Source organism: Melanotaenia boesemani, chromosome 22 (assembly GCF_017639745.1).
Source record: "Melanotaenia boesemani isolate fMelBoe1 chromosome 22, fMelBoe1.pri, whole genome shotgun sequence".
NCBI classification, from domain to species: domain Eukaryota; kingdom Metazoa; phylum Chordata; class Actinopteri; order Atheriniformes; family Melanotaeniidae; genus Melanotaenia; species Melanotaenia boesemani.
This window is the reverse complement of record NC_055703.1, coordinates 17,581,207-17,603,452: the sequence shown is the minus strand read 5'-3', so window position 1 is coordinate 17,603,452 and position 22,246 is coordinate 17,581,207. Positions and strand designations below refer to the sequence as shown.

Below are 22,246 nucleotides of genomic sequence, written 5' to 3'. Positions count from 1 at the left end.
ACCCACTGTGGGTTTCAAGAACAAAGAGGAGATCTGCCTTACATTAGCATGCAGCACCACACATGGGCTTGAAGCAGAGAACTATCTAGATGGATTTCAAAAACATGTTTACAGTCCTGAATCTTTGAAGGTCTTGCTGTCATGCCTCAGTTACAAAAAGCTCAATGTTGATTAATTCAGGGTGCAGATTTCTTGCCATTTTGAAATGGCAAATATCTGTGAGGTATGAAATTAGTTTTCTTGCTGTGCTCAAAATTAACTCAACGTTTGTAAGATTTACCAGCAACATTTAAAAAGATTATTTACATAGAAAGAGGCTTTAGCTGATTGACCTTGTTTGCAGTGTAAACAGCTCCAGCATGACTGCCTCTTTTAACATTTTTTGGAAATAGAATACATCTGAAACCTGTGTTCCTCCCTTGTTGTAGGCATGATTTCTGTATTGCCTTTCAATATTCACAGCCTTTCACTCATTGTCATCGTCACTTGTGAATTTCCCTGCAAAGGTCAGGGGTTACATGCGCAATTGTTCCGTGAAAACGTCCCTTGAGAGAAGCCCTGCAGCTTGTCTTGCTGCCTGGTTTTCCGTCTCAAAGCTGACTGAAGGTCAGAGCGCTCACATGGAATGATTCTTTTCTTTTTTTTCTGTTCTTTTGCCTTTTTTGGGTTGTGGGTTTTTTAATACACACAGAGCTGTCCTTCTCGCAGTCCCTCCAAGGGAGATGGTAGAAAATTTGATGTCACAGAGAGGTGTGACAATGCAAGAGTGTTTGTTAGAGAGGGAAAGAGAAAGGGAGTTTGTGTAAAGTGTGAGTGAGAAGAAAAACACTGAGTGTTGAGGCCAGAAGATACAGAGTAAAGATAGATTAGTTTGCCTTAGAGCAGTCCACTCTCAGCCCACTCTCAGTTGTGGTCTTTTATTACTGTTTTCTGATGGCTTCTGTGAGGAGAGACAGAAAGGAGAGTAGAGTATGCTGTGGAAATGTAGTGGGAGGCCAGGAGTCATGCACCGCATCTCTGAATAAATGTCAGCAGAATCGTATTAGCAAGCTGAAAATTTGCCTGCAACTACAGATCTGCATGAAACAGTTTTTACAGGAGAGAAACGCGTTGCCAACACAAATGTCCTTGTAGTTCCCTTGAAGAGATAAACCCAAAATGTGTTTTTATTAGCCTTTATTAGTAGTTTGTTTCAGCCTCCAGCAGACTGTAAAATGGTGGGAATCAATAAAAATCAATATGTTGGCATTGCTAAGAGGAATAATAATAATAAAAGAAAAGAACAAAAGAAACTGGCAGCAAAGAAAATAAGCAGTTCCAAATCTGGCCCACTTCTTTGTATATAACAGGTTCCCATTTGTGAGAATGCAAATATAAAAACTTAAAAACAAGAAAAGAAAAGATAAATGCACACTAGCAGACCGTATAGGACTGTTCCTATAATGCATCTCACTGTGAATTAATGACAAGTGTAAGCAGCCGCAAGCTGCAGTGACTTAAGTAGAACTATACGGTTCCTTAGTTCATTTACTCTCAATTGCTCTGGCTTTGCTTCAAGAGGCGTGAAAATATAGCTCTTTGGCTAACAGGGAAGGGGAAAAAAGTAATGCTTTACATTATATGAGAGGATAGCATGTTAGACTTTTAAATCATGTCTTAAACTCAACTGTGGTAATTAGCTGTAAAGTGATTGTTTAATAGAGAGAAACAAACCTGGATTGTCAGTTGTTTGTTGTGGAAGCTGGTGATAGCACTAATTGGTGCAAGAGTAAATGTTGACTGTGTATTTTCTCTAAGATTAATACATGCGGGATGGTAACTGATTGTGTTTATATTCTCTTTTTTATTTATTTACTTACTTATTTGCTTCTTTCTCTTAATACAGCTTAGTTCTGAAGTTCTGAAAATGCAGCTCACCCTTTTACACACACACACACACACGTACACATATCTATTTTTAAGAAAGTTCTTTCTTTCTGTAAGCAGTGGGAGTTCGGTGTGTATTCCAAGCACACAGCCCAGTAAACATATCTGACGGCGCATGCACAATAAATGAAATCATTGCTGTCCAAACTACATGGGATTCTGAAGTCGATCGATTACGGAAAGCCCTCTGGCTGTGTTGGCAATGATGTGAGGCCCCAATCAGGTTGGGTAGTGGTGTTTCACCTTTATCACTTGCCAAGCAAATAACGGACTGAAAGGAGGAGTGAAACAACAGGCCTAAGGAGTGAGGGCAAAATTCAGGCTGCCATTGACAGCACAGCCTGTCAGATGTATGAACATTTCTCTGTGTGAACCAAGGACACAGGGAGAAATGTGCTCTGTGGGGGGACATATTGAGGCTTACTTCAAATCTTGTTCTTTGAATCAGCATGATGCTCTTTTGTCCACAATGCATCAGGGCTATGCATGTTATGCCTCCCCCTTCAATGCTAAAATAATTTTTTTCTGTCTTTTTCTCCTCTTTTGCTTTGAAGACTTGTAAGCATTTGAATAGAGTTCCAGCATGTATTGTTCTGAAAAAGAAAAAGAATGGAAAACTGAGATTAGAAACATGTAGGGGAAGAAAGAAGCTGCATTTATGTCTAATTTCAGCAATTAATTAATTGCTCAGAGGAATTTGGGAAGTAATTTGACAAAACTTTAATTCTCTTTATTGTGGCTGCAAGCTTTGATAGTGCTCCCCATTTGTTTGCTATGACCCTTCAATAAGCCCCTTACCCACTCACACAAAGAATTACTGTGAACTGCAATAGACTTAGATTGATTTTCCCATCTTGCACAATCTGTTGTAAGATTTTGAGGAGACATAACGAAGCCAATTGGCTCCATTTCCCTGACACAGCTCCCTGTCATCTAAACCCACACAAGGCCATTGGTTTTTTTTCAACATGACAAAAGACTCAAAATTTTCTACCCAGCAGGGTGTGATTGAATGTGAGAAATGGTGAAATATAGTCAACATCTGATCAGCACATAGATTAAAACAAGGCTCTTGATTTTTCATCAATTTAATCTCAATTTTCTTTCTTCCACTTATTCTCAGGAGACATTTTCTTGTTTATTGAGAATAAAGTGAGCATATATTTTTGAGGGACTTCATTGTTTAGTCAGCTTTTTCATTTGTATGCCTCTGGCTATTTTCCTTTCAAAAGTCAGTGTGCAAGTCTCTTTCATTTCTTTCCCTTTCTGCAATTCTACAATTGCTTATGTGTTTGTCAAACAACTGTGGAAAAGCTGACACACCTTTGCAGCAAAGCATACCTGCAGCTCTGATCATCAGCTAGCTTTTGTACAACATGGGAGGCTGATGAAGCCAAACCAGGAGCTGACATTTTCCTGCCCTGCGGCAGAGCAAGAGAGGAGGGTGCAGGTGTCCGTTCAGGTCTAATGGGCCATCCATTCAGTCCTTTAATTGAGTGTCTTTTATCTGCCTCCAGTGACCTCTTTTATTTCTCCCTCTCCGTTTCATTCGCTCATCTGTGTTTTTGTGTCCTTCTGCTCCACCTCTTCCTTCTTCTTTCCTTCCCTCACCAGTTCAAACTCTTCTAATTTTGGTGTCAGACACACATACGTCCACTCCCACTATCAACATAATGGGCTCATCACTAGTTGTTTTCTAAAATCCATCTGACGGGCAGAAAGGAGACAGTGTGACGGCACAAGACACTTTCAGCATCTAACTGCTATCCAGAATATAGTTTTCTGTCCATTTGCTCCTTTTTCTTTTTACCCATTTCTTTCCATTTGTCCTTCACTGTCCTTTCCCTCCCTTTGGCTCTCAGCTTGTCTCCTCATCCTTTCCCTACTTTGTTCTCTTTTACGATTAAGCCGTACTTCTTCCTGTTCTCTGGTCTCAGTGTCCTTGCTCACAATAGCACAAATCCTCATTCGACATATTGCAGACTTTTTTTTTTTATCATGCCAAACAATATCTTTGTATTTTCAACTTTTCACTGAACTTTGGAGTCCTGCAATTGAACGTTGCACTGAAACCTTCCATGCAAGGAAGACCTTTTTGCATATTTTCTGCTTATTTTTCCAATCTATTGTCTGCACAGAGTTGTCATGAAAGGAATGGATTATTGAGAGTTTCAGTTTTGTGCAGTGAATAATGTATGCATACTGTTTTAGCATTTCAAAGACAGAGTTTGCCATTAACTGTATGAAAACACTAGTTATCTTCAATGCAAAAATATATTTAGTGAAAATTAAAGATTACAGTGACCAGATTAACAAAATTCTGTGAAAAAAGAAATAGAATTTTTGCCCTATGAAAACCCTGCTGTGAGAATTAAAAATCTGCCTCCTGAATTAATTCTTGACCTTTGGCTCCAAAGAGAGATAACATCTGACCCTCTACAAGAAATAAAGTCTAATTTTACAGTCGTTTTGTTCCAAATTACAATGGGTAGAGAGTAATACAAGGCCACTGTAATGAGCAGGAGAACGGTGAGAATTAAAATGAGCGCAACGAAGGGAATGAAGAGGATGATGGAGTCCTGTATAATTTGCTATGACCTAATTGCGACATTACAAATTGAGCCTCTTTTTTAGCTCCATGCCAAGATCTGTTAAACATGATCAATTTTGCAGAGGTTGTGATTCAAATAATACTATTATCTTCTTGGAAAAGACTGGTTTCATGCCTGAAATGTAAACATTCACAAACAGCACAATAGTAAACAGAAAGTCTAAACACCCGCTTTTATTTGGCAGGCATGCTAAGACACAGCTGGAAATCCTTATGCTTAACTTTGAGGTTTTTTTTTGTTTGTTTGTTTTTTTATTCTGAGCTTCCAAGATTACTGTCTTATCCATATTCATTTTGTTGGGCTATGCAACTTAAGGGCGGGAGCATCCTGGGACACTTGAGACTGTCCATCCTGCCTCATATTTCTCATCTGCATGCCATCAATGACTGGTTTATCACAATGGGGAAAGTGATTATAAACCAGTGATGCACATGCATAGTCACAATGTTCTCCAGGCTGGACTCTCTTAGCCTGCAGTGGATAATTAGCATCTCTCACATGTGCTTAGGCTTGATTAAAACGCAGTTTACAGTGAGCTGTGCTGTGAGGTCGCCATCTGTCACCTGCAGAGGCCACCATGAGATGCATTCTTGCCTGAGAGGGTGAGAAAGTGAGTGTGTGTTTGATAAAGGAGTGAAAAAGATGGGCCACAGAAAGGAACGGCTGAGACGAGTGAGGCATGGAGAAAAGGAATCATTTTATTAAGTAAGTGCTCCTGCTCATTCCCCATGGGCTATATATTAGAAACAATTCACATATTTTCTGTGCTGGCAAAAAAACCTTTTAACTGCAGTTTTGAGAGTTGTTTTATTTACTTGAACTATTTCACCTTATCATTGCAGTTTGGGGAATAGTCGTGTTTATAGTGTATATAAAAGTCAGGTAGACATTTTGAGAACTCCTCGGCTCATAAAGCCACTCTGTATGGAAGTCAGGGTATGATTCTAAACAAATACTTTGTTCATTGATTCTTTTTCATTCTCTAAAAATACTATGTTTTTATGCAACAGCTGAAATATAAAGTTCATCAAAATTTTATGTTACATTTACATATCTTTGTGCCTAACATGATTTGCAGTACTGTATATTTTTTATCCTGAGTTTAGAGAATTTATTTGTATAAATCTTGTTTCCATAGTGATAGTATTTCCTGAATATTTCACGTTACAGCCTGAAATATGTGGGCATTGAGAAGGATTCATTCGAAAGTAAATTCTCGTTCATCTGTCAGATGCAATGAAAAGCAATTCCAAAGTGCCACAAAGAAAAACAATATAAAGACAACTGAAAACTATTTGCTTGGGAAGAGTGAAAATATTTACTGAAGATTAACTGGTTTCTTTGAGGGACTGTTGAATGATGCATCAGCTGCCACCTCATTTTTCTGCTAAATTACCTTCACTGTCAGTATGTTGTGTATCTCTCCTTTATAAAATAACCTGATAGGCTACCTCGATTTGCAAGGGATGATACAATTTAGGGATGATGCCATTTTAAACAGTTTTTAACAGAGTTTTTAATATTTGTGCAATGTAGATATTAATTTCCTTTTTTCGTTAAATCAAATCTTTTCATATTTTTTTTAAATGTTTCTATAAATTTATAATATTTTTAGGAAAATACCAGGAAATCACTGAAATTTTTTATTTTATTTTGATTGATTTGAGCCATGTTTTTACCATAAAATGATGCAAAAGGTCTCAGAAACTGTATAAATTAAATATGATAAATTCAGCATTATAGGGAAATTTAAAATCCACAGATATTTGTCCAATGCCCAAATCTAGATCTCAGATTTGATGATACACTGTAAATCCCATCACAGCTAGTAGTTGGAAATTGGTTGCTTTTTAGCTTGCAAGCAGTGTTGGCAGGCCTATATGCACGTTTCATCAATAACTCTGAGCGGGATATTTAGCAGGTGAGCTGTCTGATATGCTGTTTGAATGGTGTGTAGACTCCTCTCCTTGCAATCCTGGTGTGCAAAGACATAGTAACAAGGCAGACTCGTGCTTACGCGTACTCTTACATTGATGTAGAAATTTCACATAGACTCTGTAAGGTCTGTAAACCTACATTGCCTGCTAATGTTTTTCTTTTTCTTTGAACTTCTTTTAAGTTGTGTGTATCAGTAACCTTATTAAATGTGTTTACTCTTCACTAAATGCACGTTTAACCTCAGTAAATCAAACAAGCATTTATAGGATTGTTTCATAGCATTTAACAACTTGTGTTTTCATGGCATGCTGATTGCTTCCACTAGACAATTTCGTAGAATTTAAGCTGAATTACTCAGTCAATGAAACATTGGTTCGGTCTGCAATTATTATTACAGTTGACAATAATGTTTCAAAATGCTTTTTCAAATATTCCTCAGTTTTTCACAATTTTTTTAATTCACAAACCCTCCCAATAAATCCATCTAGCAACAGTAAGCAGCAGTTGAACAGATAGTGAAGTGACTATTTGTAATAGAACCAAACAGAATTATATGTTCTGTACTACTGAGTGATAATTTTCAGGTCTGGAACAGTTCAGTACATGTGTCAATTTGGGAAAAAGCTTCTCATTGTGTGTGTGTGTGATAGAGGGAGAAAGTGTGTGTGTCAAAGGACTGACACTGAAAGCTGTGTTTTTCTTTCACTGTGTTTGTCCAAGCATTTCCTTAAGCGCAGCACTTTATTCCTCCAGATTGTGTGCAAAGATGTAGGTGTGTCTGCACTGCTGCTGCAGGAGATATTGCATCAAAATAGTGGATCTTCACTAAAACTGAAATTAAAAAGGACTTTAAGAATCTCAAAGGATATTTGATTATTACAATGAATTATTTACATAAAGAAAAAAAGGTAGATCATTAATATTATTCTCTCCTGGCACATAGAATCATCATAAAAGGTTTTTGTGGTGGGCAGTATCATCTAATCCCTATAGAGAAGGCACATATTTCTGCTAAATGCATCTATATTCATTCGTTTGCATCGCCAAGTGTGTGCACTTAGTGTTCATCCATCTTAATTTCACAGTAGTTGGTATTTCTTTTCAGTTGCATTTGCAATTCGATAGCAGTGGAGAGCTTGGAAACCACCAACAGACAGAAGTCATTTAGGAATTCAGTAATTCAAGGCTGTGGAAGTGTACTCACAGTTTGGCACAATTAGTACCAAAAAGGGGTCCCTGCTTGACAAATTAGCACACAAAATGTCAGCCGGTAGTTTAGCACATCCACAATGAGCACTTGCAAATTAGCACATATTTTGAGGAGGGAGCTGGCACATTATTATGAATTGAGAGAGCCTTACAAATTAGCACATCTGCTGCCAGCACTCAGAATTAATACATGTTATATGATCACTGGATTAAACTTGGATCTGGGTTGGAGACGATAGCCACTGCACACATGTCTAATTGAAGATTGTGTATGTGGTCATTATAAGAGATTGATGAGATTGATCTTGTGGCAGTGGACAGGCTAATTATTACTGAGTGCAGCCGAACTCAGGTATCACTGAACGCCGCAGGCGTGAGCTTTAAATTCTTACATCAGTCACTTTTCCCTGGACTCAGTTGTTTCTTATCCGGCAGATTTGTTTAGTCTCAATCTTTGTAGTGCATGTTCGTGTGTGTGCTCACACTTGCATAGTGAAGTGTGTGAGTCAGCCTGGGGCTTAGCATTCAGCAGTGGCAGGTGACAGTCCACTCCAGTGTCAAGAGGCTTTATGGTGACGGGATTGATTTTATTCTGCAGGAAACGACAACAACAAGCCAAGTTGTAGTCTTATCGTGTCATGCTCATTTGCTACACTGGTCAATTAGAGGTATTGATTTATTGACAAGCTCCCTGTTTTGATTTACTTTTGATTATGCTTTTTTGTAAGACAACTTAGAAAAGTCTTCTATTCCCAGGACAGTATACATCTACAATTTACTACTTTTAATGCAGGCCTTTACAGCAGCTCTCATGTATTTCTGGAATTGGTGCATTATATTTGAAGTTTGAGTATTTTCATAGTTATGTTGTTTGGGAAATCCTAAACGAAGCCAAGTCTGTTTTTTGATAACCATTTAAATCTTAAATTGAAATGTTTTTGAAGTGTTTTCTTAGGTTATATTTTCTTTTCAAGGGAAATATATTAGAATTTCACAAAGTATATCATCTGCTGTACTCTATTCTTCTCAAACAATGCAGCTCATTTTGTGCCACACCTTTTACTCTCACAATTTAACTGAATTCCATTAGGTTATTGCTTGTTCATGAATACCACTGAAGCTGAATATTGATCATTCTCTTTATAAATAATTTTTGATTAACTCTAAGCCAGCTGCTGAGCAGCACCAACTAGTAATGAGTTATTCATTGCTAATTACTTAATCATTAGTTACTATTTTTGTAAGTTCCTTTTTACTTGCTGTTTTCATCATTATGATCCACTTGACAAACAAGAAATTAGTATAAAAATATCCACTAAGAAAAAAGAATAATTGGTGGCACATGGATGATTTCTTTTTTTTATGCCACTTAGCAGCAGTCCCAGAAATAGATATTATGTAACAAAATTAAATAATTTTAAAATGTATTTACATTTTTTAATCAATTATTTGGGGGTGAACAATTAGAACAAAAGCATTATATAAAGCTAAAGCAATGAAACAGAGCATCTTCTAGTTGCAGCTCGAGGTGAATACTGCCTTGGCATCTTCAAGGATACCTACTCCTAACGTGGCCCTTTTAGTAAGAGAAGCTGACCATTTCTCCCCCTTCTGAGGCTTCCTCATTCATTTGTTGGAGCATTTGCTGGTTGGCACGACATCATGGTAGATGTTATAATCTGACATTGTTTGACCCAGATCATGTTAATATTCTGGATGGTGATCCAGAAGGTTCAAAATATAGGGGGGTACTGGGTGGGCTGTTGGGCTATTTGGGATTTTTCTCAGGTGAGCGGCCTATGGCTTGGTGGAGGTCTCTGCTCTCTGAGTAGTTCTAGTTTTATTAATAAATTGGTTAGGCTCAGGGAAGCATGTGAGTTGGTAATTAAACATAGCAGCTTTATTTTCACCAGGTTACTTTCTGTTCATAATACAGACACAGTGTGGAGCCAAGTCAGTCAGTCTGTAGAAAATTCAATTAAATTTAAATAAATAACTTTATTAACTTGAGTTTTTGTGCAATATATAATAGTATAGTAATGAAAACATTTTGCTTAGTTGGAAAAAACAAGTTTTACCTGATGAAGATGTAATTTTGGCATGCCATTCAGTTGGTCAGAAAAAATTTGGCTGAAACCATATTTAGTTGCCGACATCTGTTCTTGATGATAAATGTAAATATAAGGTTTATTAGGCTGCATGTAGGATGATAGTTCTTCCAGTTTTGCAATGTTAAATAAGGTAGTAAAAACAAATACTTCATAGTTCAAACATATAGTACAGCCAAACTGTCAATTACTCAGTAACTAAATGATCTGTGGTGAGAAAAAGTAAAACGTTCCACAGCTTTCGATTAAAATCTACTGACATCAAGAGCAGCCAATAGGAAAAAGAAAAAAAGAGTCCTCCTAGACGAGCCTGGAGCAGGAAAACTTTCATGTAATATATATGTAACATAATATGTCTTGCTGATTATGACTGTAAAGCTTGTATAATGTACTTTATTATGAGGGGAGTGGTCACATCTGGTTAGGATGCCTCCTGGAAACCTCCCTGATAAGGTGTTCCGTACATTTCCACTGGGAGGAGGGTCCAGGGAGGACCCCGGACAAGCTGGAGGAAAGACATGTGGGAACACCTCGGGATCCCCACAGATGAGCTGGAAGAAGTTGTTGGGTAAAGGGAAAGTCTGGGCTTCCTGGTTTTGGCTGCCATCTCCATGGCTTGACCCCAGATAAACATAAAACAATGGATAGGTTAATGGATATTAGCTGTGTATTGACACACATTCACACACAAAATGACATTATTATAGAGCACAACTTTCATAGTTTACAAAGAAATTGTAACTTTTTTTTCTCATAATCTTCATCAAGTAAATGCATATGAGCCATAGTCTGCTGTCGCTGTTGATATCCAGGATATCCGAACGATATGCGATATAGATTTTAGGAATAAAATATTGAAAACTATAAACCAATAATGTCCTTTCATTTCCAAAGCAAGATACATTGCCATCTTACCCTCTCCGACAGAGATTAAATCGTCTCCTCTCCTAATTTATGATCATATACATGCAGCCTCTTTCATCACCCTCACTAGCCAAAGTATGTTGATAAAAAACAAGTACTGCAAGTAGATCATTACATTCATCTTTTGAATGTTAACACACATACATGTGACTCATGACTTGACCTGCTGGTCACTTAAATTCTGCATCAGCAGCTTTATTCTGCCTTAGGAGCATTCGGTCGGAATAGATCCTCCATGGAAGATCTGAAAGAAAATAATAAGCGGTAAAAGGTGAACATGTTATGAGAGAGAATTTAATTACTAACAGAGTCTATTTAAAGTTACCCTGAGCTGATCCCTGGAAAACACAGCTAGAACCCCTTCCTTTCTCAGCAGCTCCAAGAGCCTGCAGATGAAGATGATTGAAAAATGAAAACTGCAAAAACCAGACATCACTCAGCTTGAGTGACTCTATAAACCGTTTGTAAAGTCATTTATCAGCACACAATTTCAGAGCATAAACAGGAATATAATTCAGCTCAGTGTTTGTGAAATGACTGTAATACTTGTGGGTAAAATCTGTTACAATCTTTACAATGACTTCAAATTCTTTTAGGATTAATGTTGTCTTTAGAGGACATGGTTTTGGACAACAGAAACATGTTTTGTTCACACTACTTGTGAAAACAGCTACAATTTAGGATAGGTAAATCTCCATTTACTAAGTAAATGATGCTTTACCTTGGGTTGTTACTTGTATCTTTGTATCCACTGTAGAATGAGTCATGGTTGAGATAGTTGTGACCTTTTCCAGCACAATCTTTGTGCAGCCGGTCCTTGAACATCTGGTACTGGTACCAATACTGGTTGGTCATAAAAACACAGAATGGAACAGTATGCTAAGCTTACTGATGGAACTAAAAGAAATACAACACCTTGTACATGCAGAAACAATGATCAACATTATTGTTACATGTGATGATTTCATACATGCACTACTCATTAACATACCCTGGAAATGCACTGCATTGGCTGTGTGGTTTCCAAGTTGTCTTTTGATCACACCATCACCTGCAATGGTAAATTTGGGGCAGAGATGACACTTAAACCCAGAAGACAACAGGCTTTTTTCATTCCACTTAGGCGTCGTATGGAAGGATGCATCTGAAAAATAAGTCAACTGATCACTTATTTATGAACATGGATTTATGATACAAACTGAGAGTCTGAATACTGATAATCTTTTACTGATCTAAAGGGTAAATGTAGGAGGAGGAAACAGCTCTCCTCTACCATCACCCAGAGCTACATACAGTATATGTTTATTATATGAACCGGTTAATATTAGCTAATAGAAGTGACTGTGTGCAAAGATGTTTTACATAAACCATCAAAAAGGCAGATTAAACTTTTTAATTAGAAGTGCACCTTCTTTGGCTAAGCTAACATTAGCGCAGACCATAGAATTGAGCAGAAAAGCAATTTGTCATTCCTAGTACAGAACCACATCTTAGAGAACTAACAACTTGTTAAATAAAGCGATCATTTAAATGCTCTCTCTTAGCATTCGTTCAATTCATCGTTGGTCCAACTTTGTCTTTTATTTATAATTTTTTTACAGCGTTCACGTTCAATAAAGGTAAAAAATAAAAACTTCCAGTAAGCACAGAATAACCAACAACATTCACATGAATAGGGCATTGTCCCTATCGAGGTCACGACTTCCGGAGTAGAGTTGAGATATGACGGCGACATCCTCGTCTGCCATTTTTCTGCAGTTGGGTGCCTCTTGAAATTATTTTGACTAAAACCGTAGGCATGCCTATTCAAATGGCTGGAACAGGTGCAGGCACACTGATCTCTCCTGTTGCTAGAAATACATAGCAAATCCACAAAATATCTTGCATAATGTTTTGAACGATATTCCACAAACAGGTAACAAGAGTACATTGTTAAGTGTACTACTTTCTTCTTATCAATAATAATATAGGAGGTGAATTGATAATAGGAAAATAAAATTATAGTTTCTAACATGTAAATGAAACAACAATTCAAGAGTCTGTGGCCAGATTTAATTAAAAATTATCTGATTATGAACAAAAAAGAAAAATTAAGCAAAAGAAAAAACACACATATCTACACACAATAAAATAATAGAGAGCAAATCTTTCATAGTGTACCACAGGTAATTTAGTGAAATTACTATATAAATATTAAACATTTCTTTCTGCAATAAAAAATGCAGCATCCCTTTATTTTGTTCCAAAACCAGAAATCGTGCAGACACCTCGAAAAAACTCCACCATTGACTTGACATTGCTTGACTTCCATGGTCCTGGTTTGTTATTTTGAACAATTACATGTCACGAACATGTAAATAGGTGTTTCTCTCTGTAAGATCAGGTTGTTCAGAGAAGCCGGGCAAAAAGATATTAAAGCCAAAGTCTAATGAATGAAATGGTAAAAAAATGTACAAATACATCAGCTGTGAAAGGATCGTAGCACATTTTATATGCTATTCCAAACTACAGGAACAGGCTCCTCCTCCACAGTCACATGGTGTCAATTATCAACATTTAGGGAGATTTATAACATTTAAAAAAAAAACACGTGAATTAATGATGAAAGGGGGGTACCTGATGCGTGAATATGTGACTCAGAAGGAGCCTGATCAAGCGTCCATATATGACGAGTAAGGGGTAAGAACGTGTTGAACTGATGTATTACAGGATGCTGTCCCTGAGTGGAAGCAAGTCAAAATTTATTTATTAAATAATACACTCTTATGTATCACTTCTGTTACAAGCAATATAAAGACAGAAAGTCTATCTGCCCATGCATGTCGACCACAACAGAGGAGAATGTCACACCTCAAAAAACAAAGATAAATGTGAGACAAATAAATCCATACTCTGCAGGAGTTTTGTAGATTTTTGTACACACTGCTTCTATTTGTGGCTTTTTTTGTGTGATATGAAAGCACATGTGAGTGTCCTGCACATATGATAGATCCCATGCTCTGGTCAAATATCTGGGGATCTTCAGGTAGAGGCTGTGCAGCATAGGAAGGTCACTCTAGCATTCTACCAAGGGGAGCTTCAGATTAATGACCAGGGGCGGCAACTCTCCGCAGGCCTTCATGCATCATGTCCCATTCACCGCCAAACATGTCAGGGAGTGCTCCCACCGGGAATTTCAGTGATATTTATGGAGCGCTTCCATCACTTTTGCTTCCCGCCTATTGGCTCCGAACACTGATCCTCAGTGGCTGAAAGGTGGAGACAGACAGAAACAGGGCATGGGGTTGAGATGTAGTGGGCGGGTGGAGGCCTTAAAGCCTAACTGAGGGACTTTGTGTTCATACCTGGGCCACTTGCCTTAGCGACAGGGTTTCTTGCCGGTTGCCATGGCAGCCACCCTACAGCCCACCACCATCCTGCAGCTGCACTCCCGGCCATTAGTCACAGACACAAGTCGTTCATATTGTCACAACTCCCTTCCTTCACCAGTGAGCTGTTCAGATTCCAAAGCTGCCAATGCTACTTAGCCATAGTATAAATGAGTCACTATAGCAACATATTCTTCTTGCATCTCTCATTTTACAAAACATATTTGAGTTGAGAAAACTGGTGATTCTTCCATTCATTTCTTTAAGAAGCTTTTCTTCCAGCAAGTATTCACAGTGCAATGAAGACACAAACATGTAGCCTTGGCTTTAATCATTTCTCAAAACTACTTAAAAACAGAATAATAATTTTTTTTACATGAATTTCAAGGTTAGTCTATTATTGTGACACATTCCACATGATGTTTTCTGTTTTACAGAATTTCTCTCAGTTAAAAGATAAAAAAAAGAGACAACGTTAATACACGAAGTTCAATACAAAATATGCTTAATTAACCCTGAAGAAATGTTTAAAGAGTGTAAAATAAACAGACTCAACTGCACAGCTTTTGACTTTTAAATTCCTGCCATTTTCTCTGTCTCCCCTCCACATACACACAAACATACATACACACACATGCACAGACCCTCAGATCAGCTGGCCTGTTTGCTCGTCAGGGTGATTATCCAGCTCATAACTCACTCAGACCTTTCATTTGCGCCATAATTCACACCAGTCCCAGTGATGGTGACTCCATAATTCACACACACACACACACTCACTGATTATCTCAGCTGTAACTCATTCACCTGCAATCAGACGGACCACAAAAGCAAGCAAGAGGTGGATGGATGGACGTATGATCGAGGGAGTGTTATAAGACTTTAATCAAGCTAAATATGCAAGAAACCCAACATGAGTGAGTCTTTTCCAAGGTGTATAAAGTCCACTTGGGAGAAATGTCAGAATCATCAGTCACTGCAATCAATACCTGGGTCCACAACCTTAAAAAGATTAATCAGAAATTTATGTAAAACACTATATTCCAATGGAGGAGCAGACAGCAAAACATGATCATTTTATTTTCAGAATGTAATGTAATGTTTAATATTTAAGATTAGGAAACAAACCTCTGTGTTCTTAAAGGTAGTTGATCTTTTATTTATTATTATCATACCACCACACACACTCATGCTCAGTTTCACAGTCATTTAAAAGGCATGAGTAATGTAACAGTTATGTATGAGATCAAACCTGCATCATTTCTATTGTCTTTAATGACGATTCTCCGTTGTTGGTACTTTTAAAGATTAAATGTGCCATTTCAGTAAAATGAAATGTCACGAAAAACAACATGTCCACATCCCTTTGCTGCTTAGAAGAAAGAATAACAAAATAAATCTATATCATTATAGTTCACTCAATTACACAGTAAAGCTAAAATATAAACTTTAGTGCTTTTTAAAGTATACCCATCAATTTTATGCAACTCTGCATCCTATTCCACTTAGGCTCAGTTTGATAATATATAAATAATAATATCATAGAATAGAGTAAAAGACCCCAATATATGGCTGCACTATGGTGACAGTGATAAATCTCACTTCCCTGGGTTAATGACATCTTCTTTGCCCTCCTGCACTCATTTTCTATCATTCCCTGCCGTTGCCAGATGCTATTTATAGTGGCTGTGTCTATTACTATACAGCTATCCCTCTCCCTTTCTTGCCTCTTTTAAAAATGCATCACTCTCTCTGTCTTTTTCTCTTTCAATCTGACTTTTCTCTCACTCTCTGTAATTGAATCAATAAACAGGCTTTAAACTTTTTCAGTTTGGATTTCGTCAATCCGGCTCTCTGCCCTTTGAGAGGACGGGAGCCGTGGATGGACTCCTGAACTCCACTCTAGTCCCCAAGAGTATTTCTCAGAGCTGCTCTCACAGCCCCCTTTCATCTTTTCCCCCTCATACATTCTCTTTTAACTTTGAATTCAGCAAAGTTTTCTTAAGATTCGGTCCACTTTCAAAGGTGCTTGACTGTTGGAAGGTATTGTTTTTTTTTTGTTTGTTTTGTTTTGTTTTTAATGGCTTGTCTTCATTGGTGGAAATAGTTTGATTTTGTTGCTGCACATATAAGATGGTTTTACTCCTTCCTAATGATAGGCACATGGAAATATTAAGTCATCATTCTCACTCACACCATTTAATCCAGTTTATATGTGTTCCTAATAACATGACTGTGTAAATTTGATTAGAATAGTTAGAGACTGACTGGCCTAATGAATACAGGTAAATTATGTTTGGCATAATCATAAAATGAAATCATCTCATCAAGGTTGGCCACAAACACTGCCTTCCTATATTTGGGATTCTGAACCATTTTGATTGAACATCTGGAGCTTTAATCATTTATTTTCAGCCCAAAATAACTGACAAGGATTTCTTTTAATTTGACAGCGCCTTACTTTTCAGTGGAAATTACTTTCTGTGATGGTGAAACAGTATGTTTTGTTTGATTTTTGGGTTTATTTGTGGGCTTTGTAAGGTCATTCTTGTATCACCAAAAGATAACAAGATATTTCAGGCAGGCACATCATTGTACTGCCATCAGGATTATTATTTATTATTATTATTATTTCTATATTATTATTATCCCCCATTATGAGTCAATATGAGGAAATACAATTCAGAGTTTAATTTTATTTTTATTTATATGTCTTAATAGTAATTTCTTTTCTGATTTGACTGATGGCCTCTCTGTTGTGGCCTCGCTTTACAAATCACTTACAAATTGTGAATTCTCTCCCATCGACCTTTGTGCCTTAATTTCTATCTTCCCTGCTCTCTTTACTGGCTTTATTTGCTTACCTCCTATTTGAGATCATTGCAATCAATGGGACAAAATGGAACAGTGAACCTTTCTGTCAAGGCTGAGCGAGGGAGTTAAAAAAGGCCAACCGCCCCTGAACTCACCTCCCAATGCAACTAATTGCCTATAATTATACCAACTACTCCCACAGAATGCAAATCAGCTGAGATCCACATGTCCTATCTGCAGTATAAATCTGTTTCATGCCAGCGAGTGACTGAGCTGTGTACAGTGAACACAATAGCCTCAATAATATGAATTTAAGAGATACAAATTATTTCACTGCTTGAGCTGTAATTGCCTGCATCATCTCGATCATTTACCTGAATGTGGCTTGTGTTAAGAAATCCATTACAATTACAGTTATCTGAAGTGACCGTTCAGAAGTCTTATTACCTTTTTTTTCCAACCCTCAGGGGGAATCTTTGAATCCATTGAGAGTGGCCCCTCTGGAGCAGAGGAACTAGCCTTTAAATTTGCCTTGAACACAATCAACAGGAACCGCACATTGCTCCCCAACACCACACTGACCTATGACATCCAGAGAATAAACATCTTTGACAGCTTTGAGGCCTCCCGGAAAGGTGAGTACAGAGAGATACTACATTACTGTGAAATAGTCTTCCACATTAAGTTATTGTGGTGTTATCTTTCCTGAGTCTGAAAATTTAGCACTCCTCTGTAAAGAGCCCTAAAATCATTTAGCTAAAAATCTCATGATGAAACATATTACTTTTGTTAGAATAAATATCATATTTGTGGCACATGTGGCACAGAACCGCTTACTGAATACATACTTAAGAATATTAGTCCTTTTTTTCATTATCAAATTGAGTTGAATGAGTTTAAAAAAAAAAAAAAAGATAATGACGTGATTCCAGAAATACACATAAAAATCTCTTTATTAAGTCACATTTTGATAACCATAAAGCCTCCAGGTGAAAGATTTTATTAATCAGCCTCAGAATAAAATATAAACATGAAATAAAAAGTTTGACATAGTTATTTGTAAATTATTTACTTCCCCCCTTTTCTCTTTCTTTGTGTCTCAAATATACTGCATCAGGCTTTAATGGTAAAAAGTCCTGTATGATAAAATTAGTTCTAAATTGGTTAAGACATCAAATAGGAATATACACCACAATATCCATCCCAACCAAAACACAATTTACTGTATGTCCCCCAATTGTAACTTGTTTCATTATAAATATTATCAAGCATTAGTTCTGGATGCCTAGAGTTATTTGGGGTAATATAAGTTATAAGGGCACAAAGGGAATCCAGAAAACACTGAACATGACCAAATGTATTAGTATGACAGAAACTCAACTCACTGTTTCTTCTGTTTACTCCCTTACCAGCATGTGATCAGCTTTCCCTTGGAGTGGCGGCCATTTTTGGCCCCTCACACAGCTCTTCAGCTAATGCAGTCCAATCCATCTGCAATGCATTGGGAGTGCCCCATATTCAGACCAAGTGGAAGCATCAAGTGTCAGACAACAGGGACTCTTACTATGTCAGCCTCTACCCTGACTTCTCCTCCCTCAGTAGAGCCATCCTTGACCTGGTGCACTTCTTCAAGTGGAGAACAGTCACTGTGGTCTATGACGACAGCACAGGTACAGGTACAGATGGTGTCTGTCTTCACTCTCCACAGGTGTGTCTGTTTTATATGATGATGAATGTGATGACTTTTTAAGCCTGCAACGTTTGCACCATAAAATCTCCAGCAAAAAAAAAAAAGAGAGGAACTAGGTGAGGTACAAAACATGGCACTGTTTCTAAGAGTTCAGCAAGCGCTTTGTAACCTGTCAAGTTAATTCAGAAATCAATAGCTTACTGTTCTGCCTCAGTCCTCCAGGTGCTGCCCATGTCAATCTTCCAGGAGAGTGAGCAGCAGCATGGAGGAAAAAAAAAAGAAAAAACCACATTACCCAGAATGACCCCGTGTCTCTTCAGATTAATGCAATGCAGAACTGTAGTAGGTGGGGGTTGACAACAGCCGCTAAGTACACACACAGACACTTGATCTCTGAGGGTTGCTATCAAATGTGTCTGTAAACCATTTTGTCTATCCTGGAAGTTTGTGAAGTGGCTTGTAATATGCATTTATTAGAGCTGGTTGTATTTTAGCTGGAGCACTGTGATATTTTTATGAGGTAAAGTGTAATAACTCCAGAGAAAATGATGCTATTCAAATGCTTATTCACAATTTATGATCTACATGGCATGATGTGGTTAAAACTAAATGTAAGTAAATCACAGAATTACAAATATATACATATTTTAGACAGTTTGCTTAATGAATTCCATTCCATTTTGCTCAAATAGACATTGTCCTGTAGTTATCACCTTAATTTATGCCTCCAAACATATATTAAATCCTCCTCTTTTCCTTTAATAAATTTAATTGTCTTCAAACTATTCCTGTCCTCTTTGTATCTCGCTTTAAACACCTGACATTTTAGTAAAAAGCCACTCCTGCAGCCTTCTAGCACCCATATGTTTACCTCATATTATATCCCAGTGGCTCATCCCACTTGCCACATTATTCTGACTCATCTCCTTGACCTCTCTTCACTTCCTCCCCCTGAGCTCAGTACGTTAACACCCTCCATCCCCCTCAAACTGTCCCGAAGAGATGCCAAGAAATGACCTCTCACCTCTCTCCTCCCTCTCTCTCTGTCAGAGCCTCCTCAATGGAGCTTTTCTGGTGTAAGACACCTGACGCCCTGAAAAGTGTGACAGCTGCATAGCTGTGTTGCTTTCCCCCTCCGCTTCTACCCAGTCTCAGGCTGTAATCACACAGCTTCATGCTCCAGGGCCCCGCACTGCTGATTGGAGCCTATCTGACGTCTGGCAGGAAAAACTATCGGAGGGGATAAAATATTCACACACAGCCGTTAGAAGATCCAGGGGGAAAGTCTGAAGGCATTAGCCAGAGCTCACAAACATCCACGCTGACAGTGTTTCCCAAACGTTGAGCTCCCCTGACAGAATTTTTTTTTTCTTGCTTAACACCTCCCAAAGTGTCAGTAAGAACAAAAACAGGGAGAAGCAGACATGCCCCAAAGCAGGGATCTATTGGGATTACCTGAGGACAGTTCTCAGTGGTTTAGCATTCCTCCCTACTGTGGTTCTTTTCGTAACAAGACCTGCATGTATCTGTTTCACACCAATTTTTCTATAGGCCTCAGGGAGATCCAGCCCTACTCACAGTAAGACCATTAAACTGCTCACACAGCACTTCGTTTCAAAATAAAAAAAAATCGGCTCAGCTATCTTAAAGTGGTTCCACATGAAAAAAAAAAAAACCTATCTCACTCCAGTTCCCTCTCAAACTATCCTCTCTGCTCCATCCATTTTTATACCCATGACAAGTAATCATCTCTCCCATCAATCCGGCCCCTTTCATCCCTAGACTCTGAAGTTCTTTACTGAGGGAGAAACTCATTGTAATCTCATCACAGTATCTCCCGGAGAGCTTTCTACCTGAACGTGTGGTCGAGAAATGAAAGGTGAAGATTGTAGCTCAATATGTGATGGCGGCGTCAGGCTCCCTCGGGGAAAGTACAAGCTGGGCAAACAGAGCCTCTCTCATCAGAACACATCTGAAGTGTGTGTGAGAGAGGCAGAGGAGGCAGGATTGACCATGGCTTTCCATCACGATAAAATTGAACCTATTCTGTGCTTCAGTATGGTGTCGTGGAACACAAGAGCAAATCAACATTTTGAGAGCTTCTGTCAGATTGGAAGTTAATGTAGGAAGGTGCAGATTGAGGTTCTTTATATTTTGTGCTTTTGGTATAAAAGAATGCAATGTGCTGGCTTGGTGTAACATTCTCTTGATAGGTCTGTAGCAGTCTGTTAGCTTGCCAAGCATGAGTAGGAGGATCAATTGACTGTGGATTAGAAAGGCATGCATATGAGCCTTTTCTGCTGAGAAAACCTGATTCCAGTTGGTTTTCATGGCACCCTTAGAATCACAGATACTTCAAAATGGCGACAGATCAAACACACTATGTTGCCGCATCTTTAAAATTCCTCTTTCATGCTATATGCACCCTCTTTGTCCGCAGGTCTCATTCGACTGCAGGAGCTGATCAAGGCGCCGTCACGATACAACATTCGTTTGAAGATCCGACAGCTGCCCACAGAGACCAAGGACGCCAAGCCACTTCTGAAGGAGATGAAGAAGGCAAAGGAGTTTCACGTCATCTTTGATTGTGGACATGAGATGGCTGCTTGGATCCTGAAACAGGTGAGGTTTCCATGATAGGTCCTTAGGCTGACTATAGAACTAAATCCATGGACATTTTCAGAGGTGTAACTGAAAGCACTGGTGTTAAGTGAAAAAACTTTAAGGCCCCGTACAAGTCACCTTAAACTTCACTATGTAAATAGTAAGAGAAACTAAGCTGATGGAACATTTTTGAATAAAATGAGCAATTTCATCACATTGTTTTCTGAATCTGATTAAAAATAAGTTACCTACAGTCTCAAAATCTACATAATATCCCTTCATACACTCTACACTGAGTGCATAGGCTCATTATTCATTCGTTATGAATAAGTGCTAAAACAATGAGCTCATGTGTTCTCTCTTTATTACTCTTTCTCTTGTTAAGCACTGATGCAAATGATTTGGTACCTCCTTTCTGCTCTGTACATCTTTAATCTCTTTGTAGAATATTAGATCTTGACTACTGACCCATCCTAATGGATGCTCTCCATTGCATAATAAAGTTTTTTTTTTTTAATTATAAAGTGTAACTCTGCTCACAGGCATGTTAAGTTCATTTAACAGAAGCACGTTATTTATGAGAACTATGGGGGTTCTTATTGAACTCAAGTCTCCTCAGAAGAATATTACACTGTTGGAAATCTCAATACAGCATTGTGTCTATGGGATGCAAAGCAACAAGGATGATTATTTATTATACTTAGTAGATAGCTTTTTATTTGTCGTGTAATGTTCATTCAAGGACTCACATGGACTTATAAGTTGTAAAAGAAAATAAACCTGTTAGATGGTGTGCTGTTTATCAAACATTACATGAGCAGAACTTCATATATTAAATTGTAAGTGTTATGAATAAAAAAACATGAAAGACTTTGTCTCCAAGGACACTTTTGGTTAAACTCTTTATATAATGTCATTGCTCAGCCAATTAGTTTGCAATGTGCACTGAGAATTAAAAACTGTAATCTGCACTTAAATATCAATTCAACAACTTTCAAATTACATACAGATACGGAGATACACACACCTGAGGATCACTTGTTTTATCTGCAT

At 37.9% G+C, this 22,246-nt stretch overlaps 1 protein-coding gene across 2 annotated transcripts in view; it reads left to right on the top strand.

Annotated features, from left to right (window-relative positions):
* The window catches only part of LOC121634167 (glutamate receptor ionotropic, kainate 2-like), a 66,911-nt gene that overhangs the window by 4,360 nt on the left and 40,305 nt on the right, over window positions 1-22,246 (top strand). The window contains exons 2-4 of one of the 2 annotated variants that reach the window (XM_041976671.1): window positions 17,367-17,534; window positions 18,312-18,569; window positions 21,030-21,211. In XM_041976671.1, the coding sequence (XP_041832605.1) occupies window positions 17,367-17,534; window positions 18,312-18,569; window positions 21,030-21,211 (608 nt within the window). Of the gene's footprint in view, window positions 1-17,366; window positions 17,535-18,311; window positions 18,576-21,029; window positions 21,212-22,246 lie in introns of both variants that reach the window. The other variant, XM_041976670.1, reaches the window with a different exon arrangement.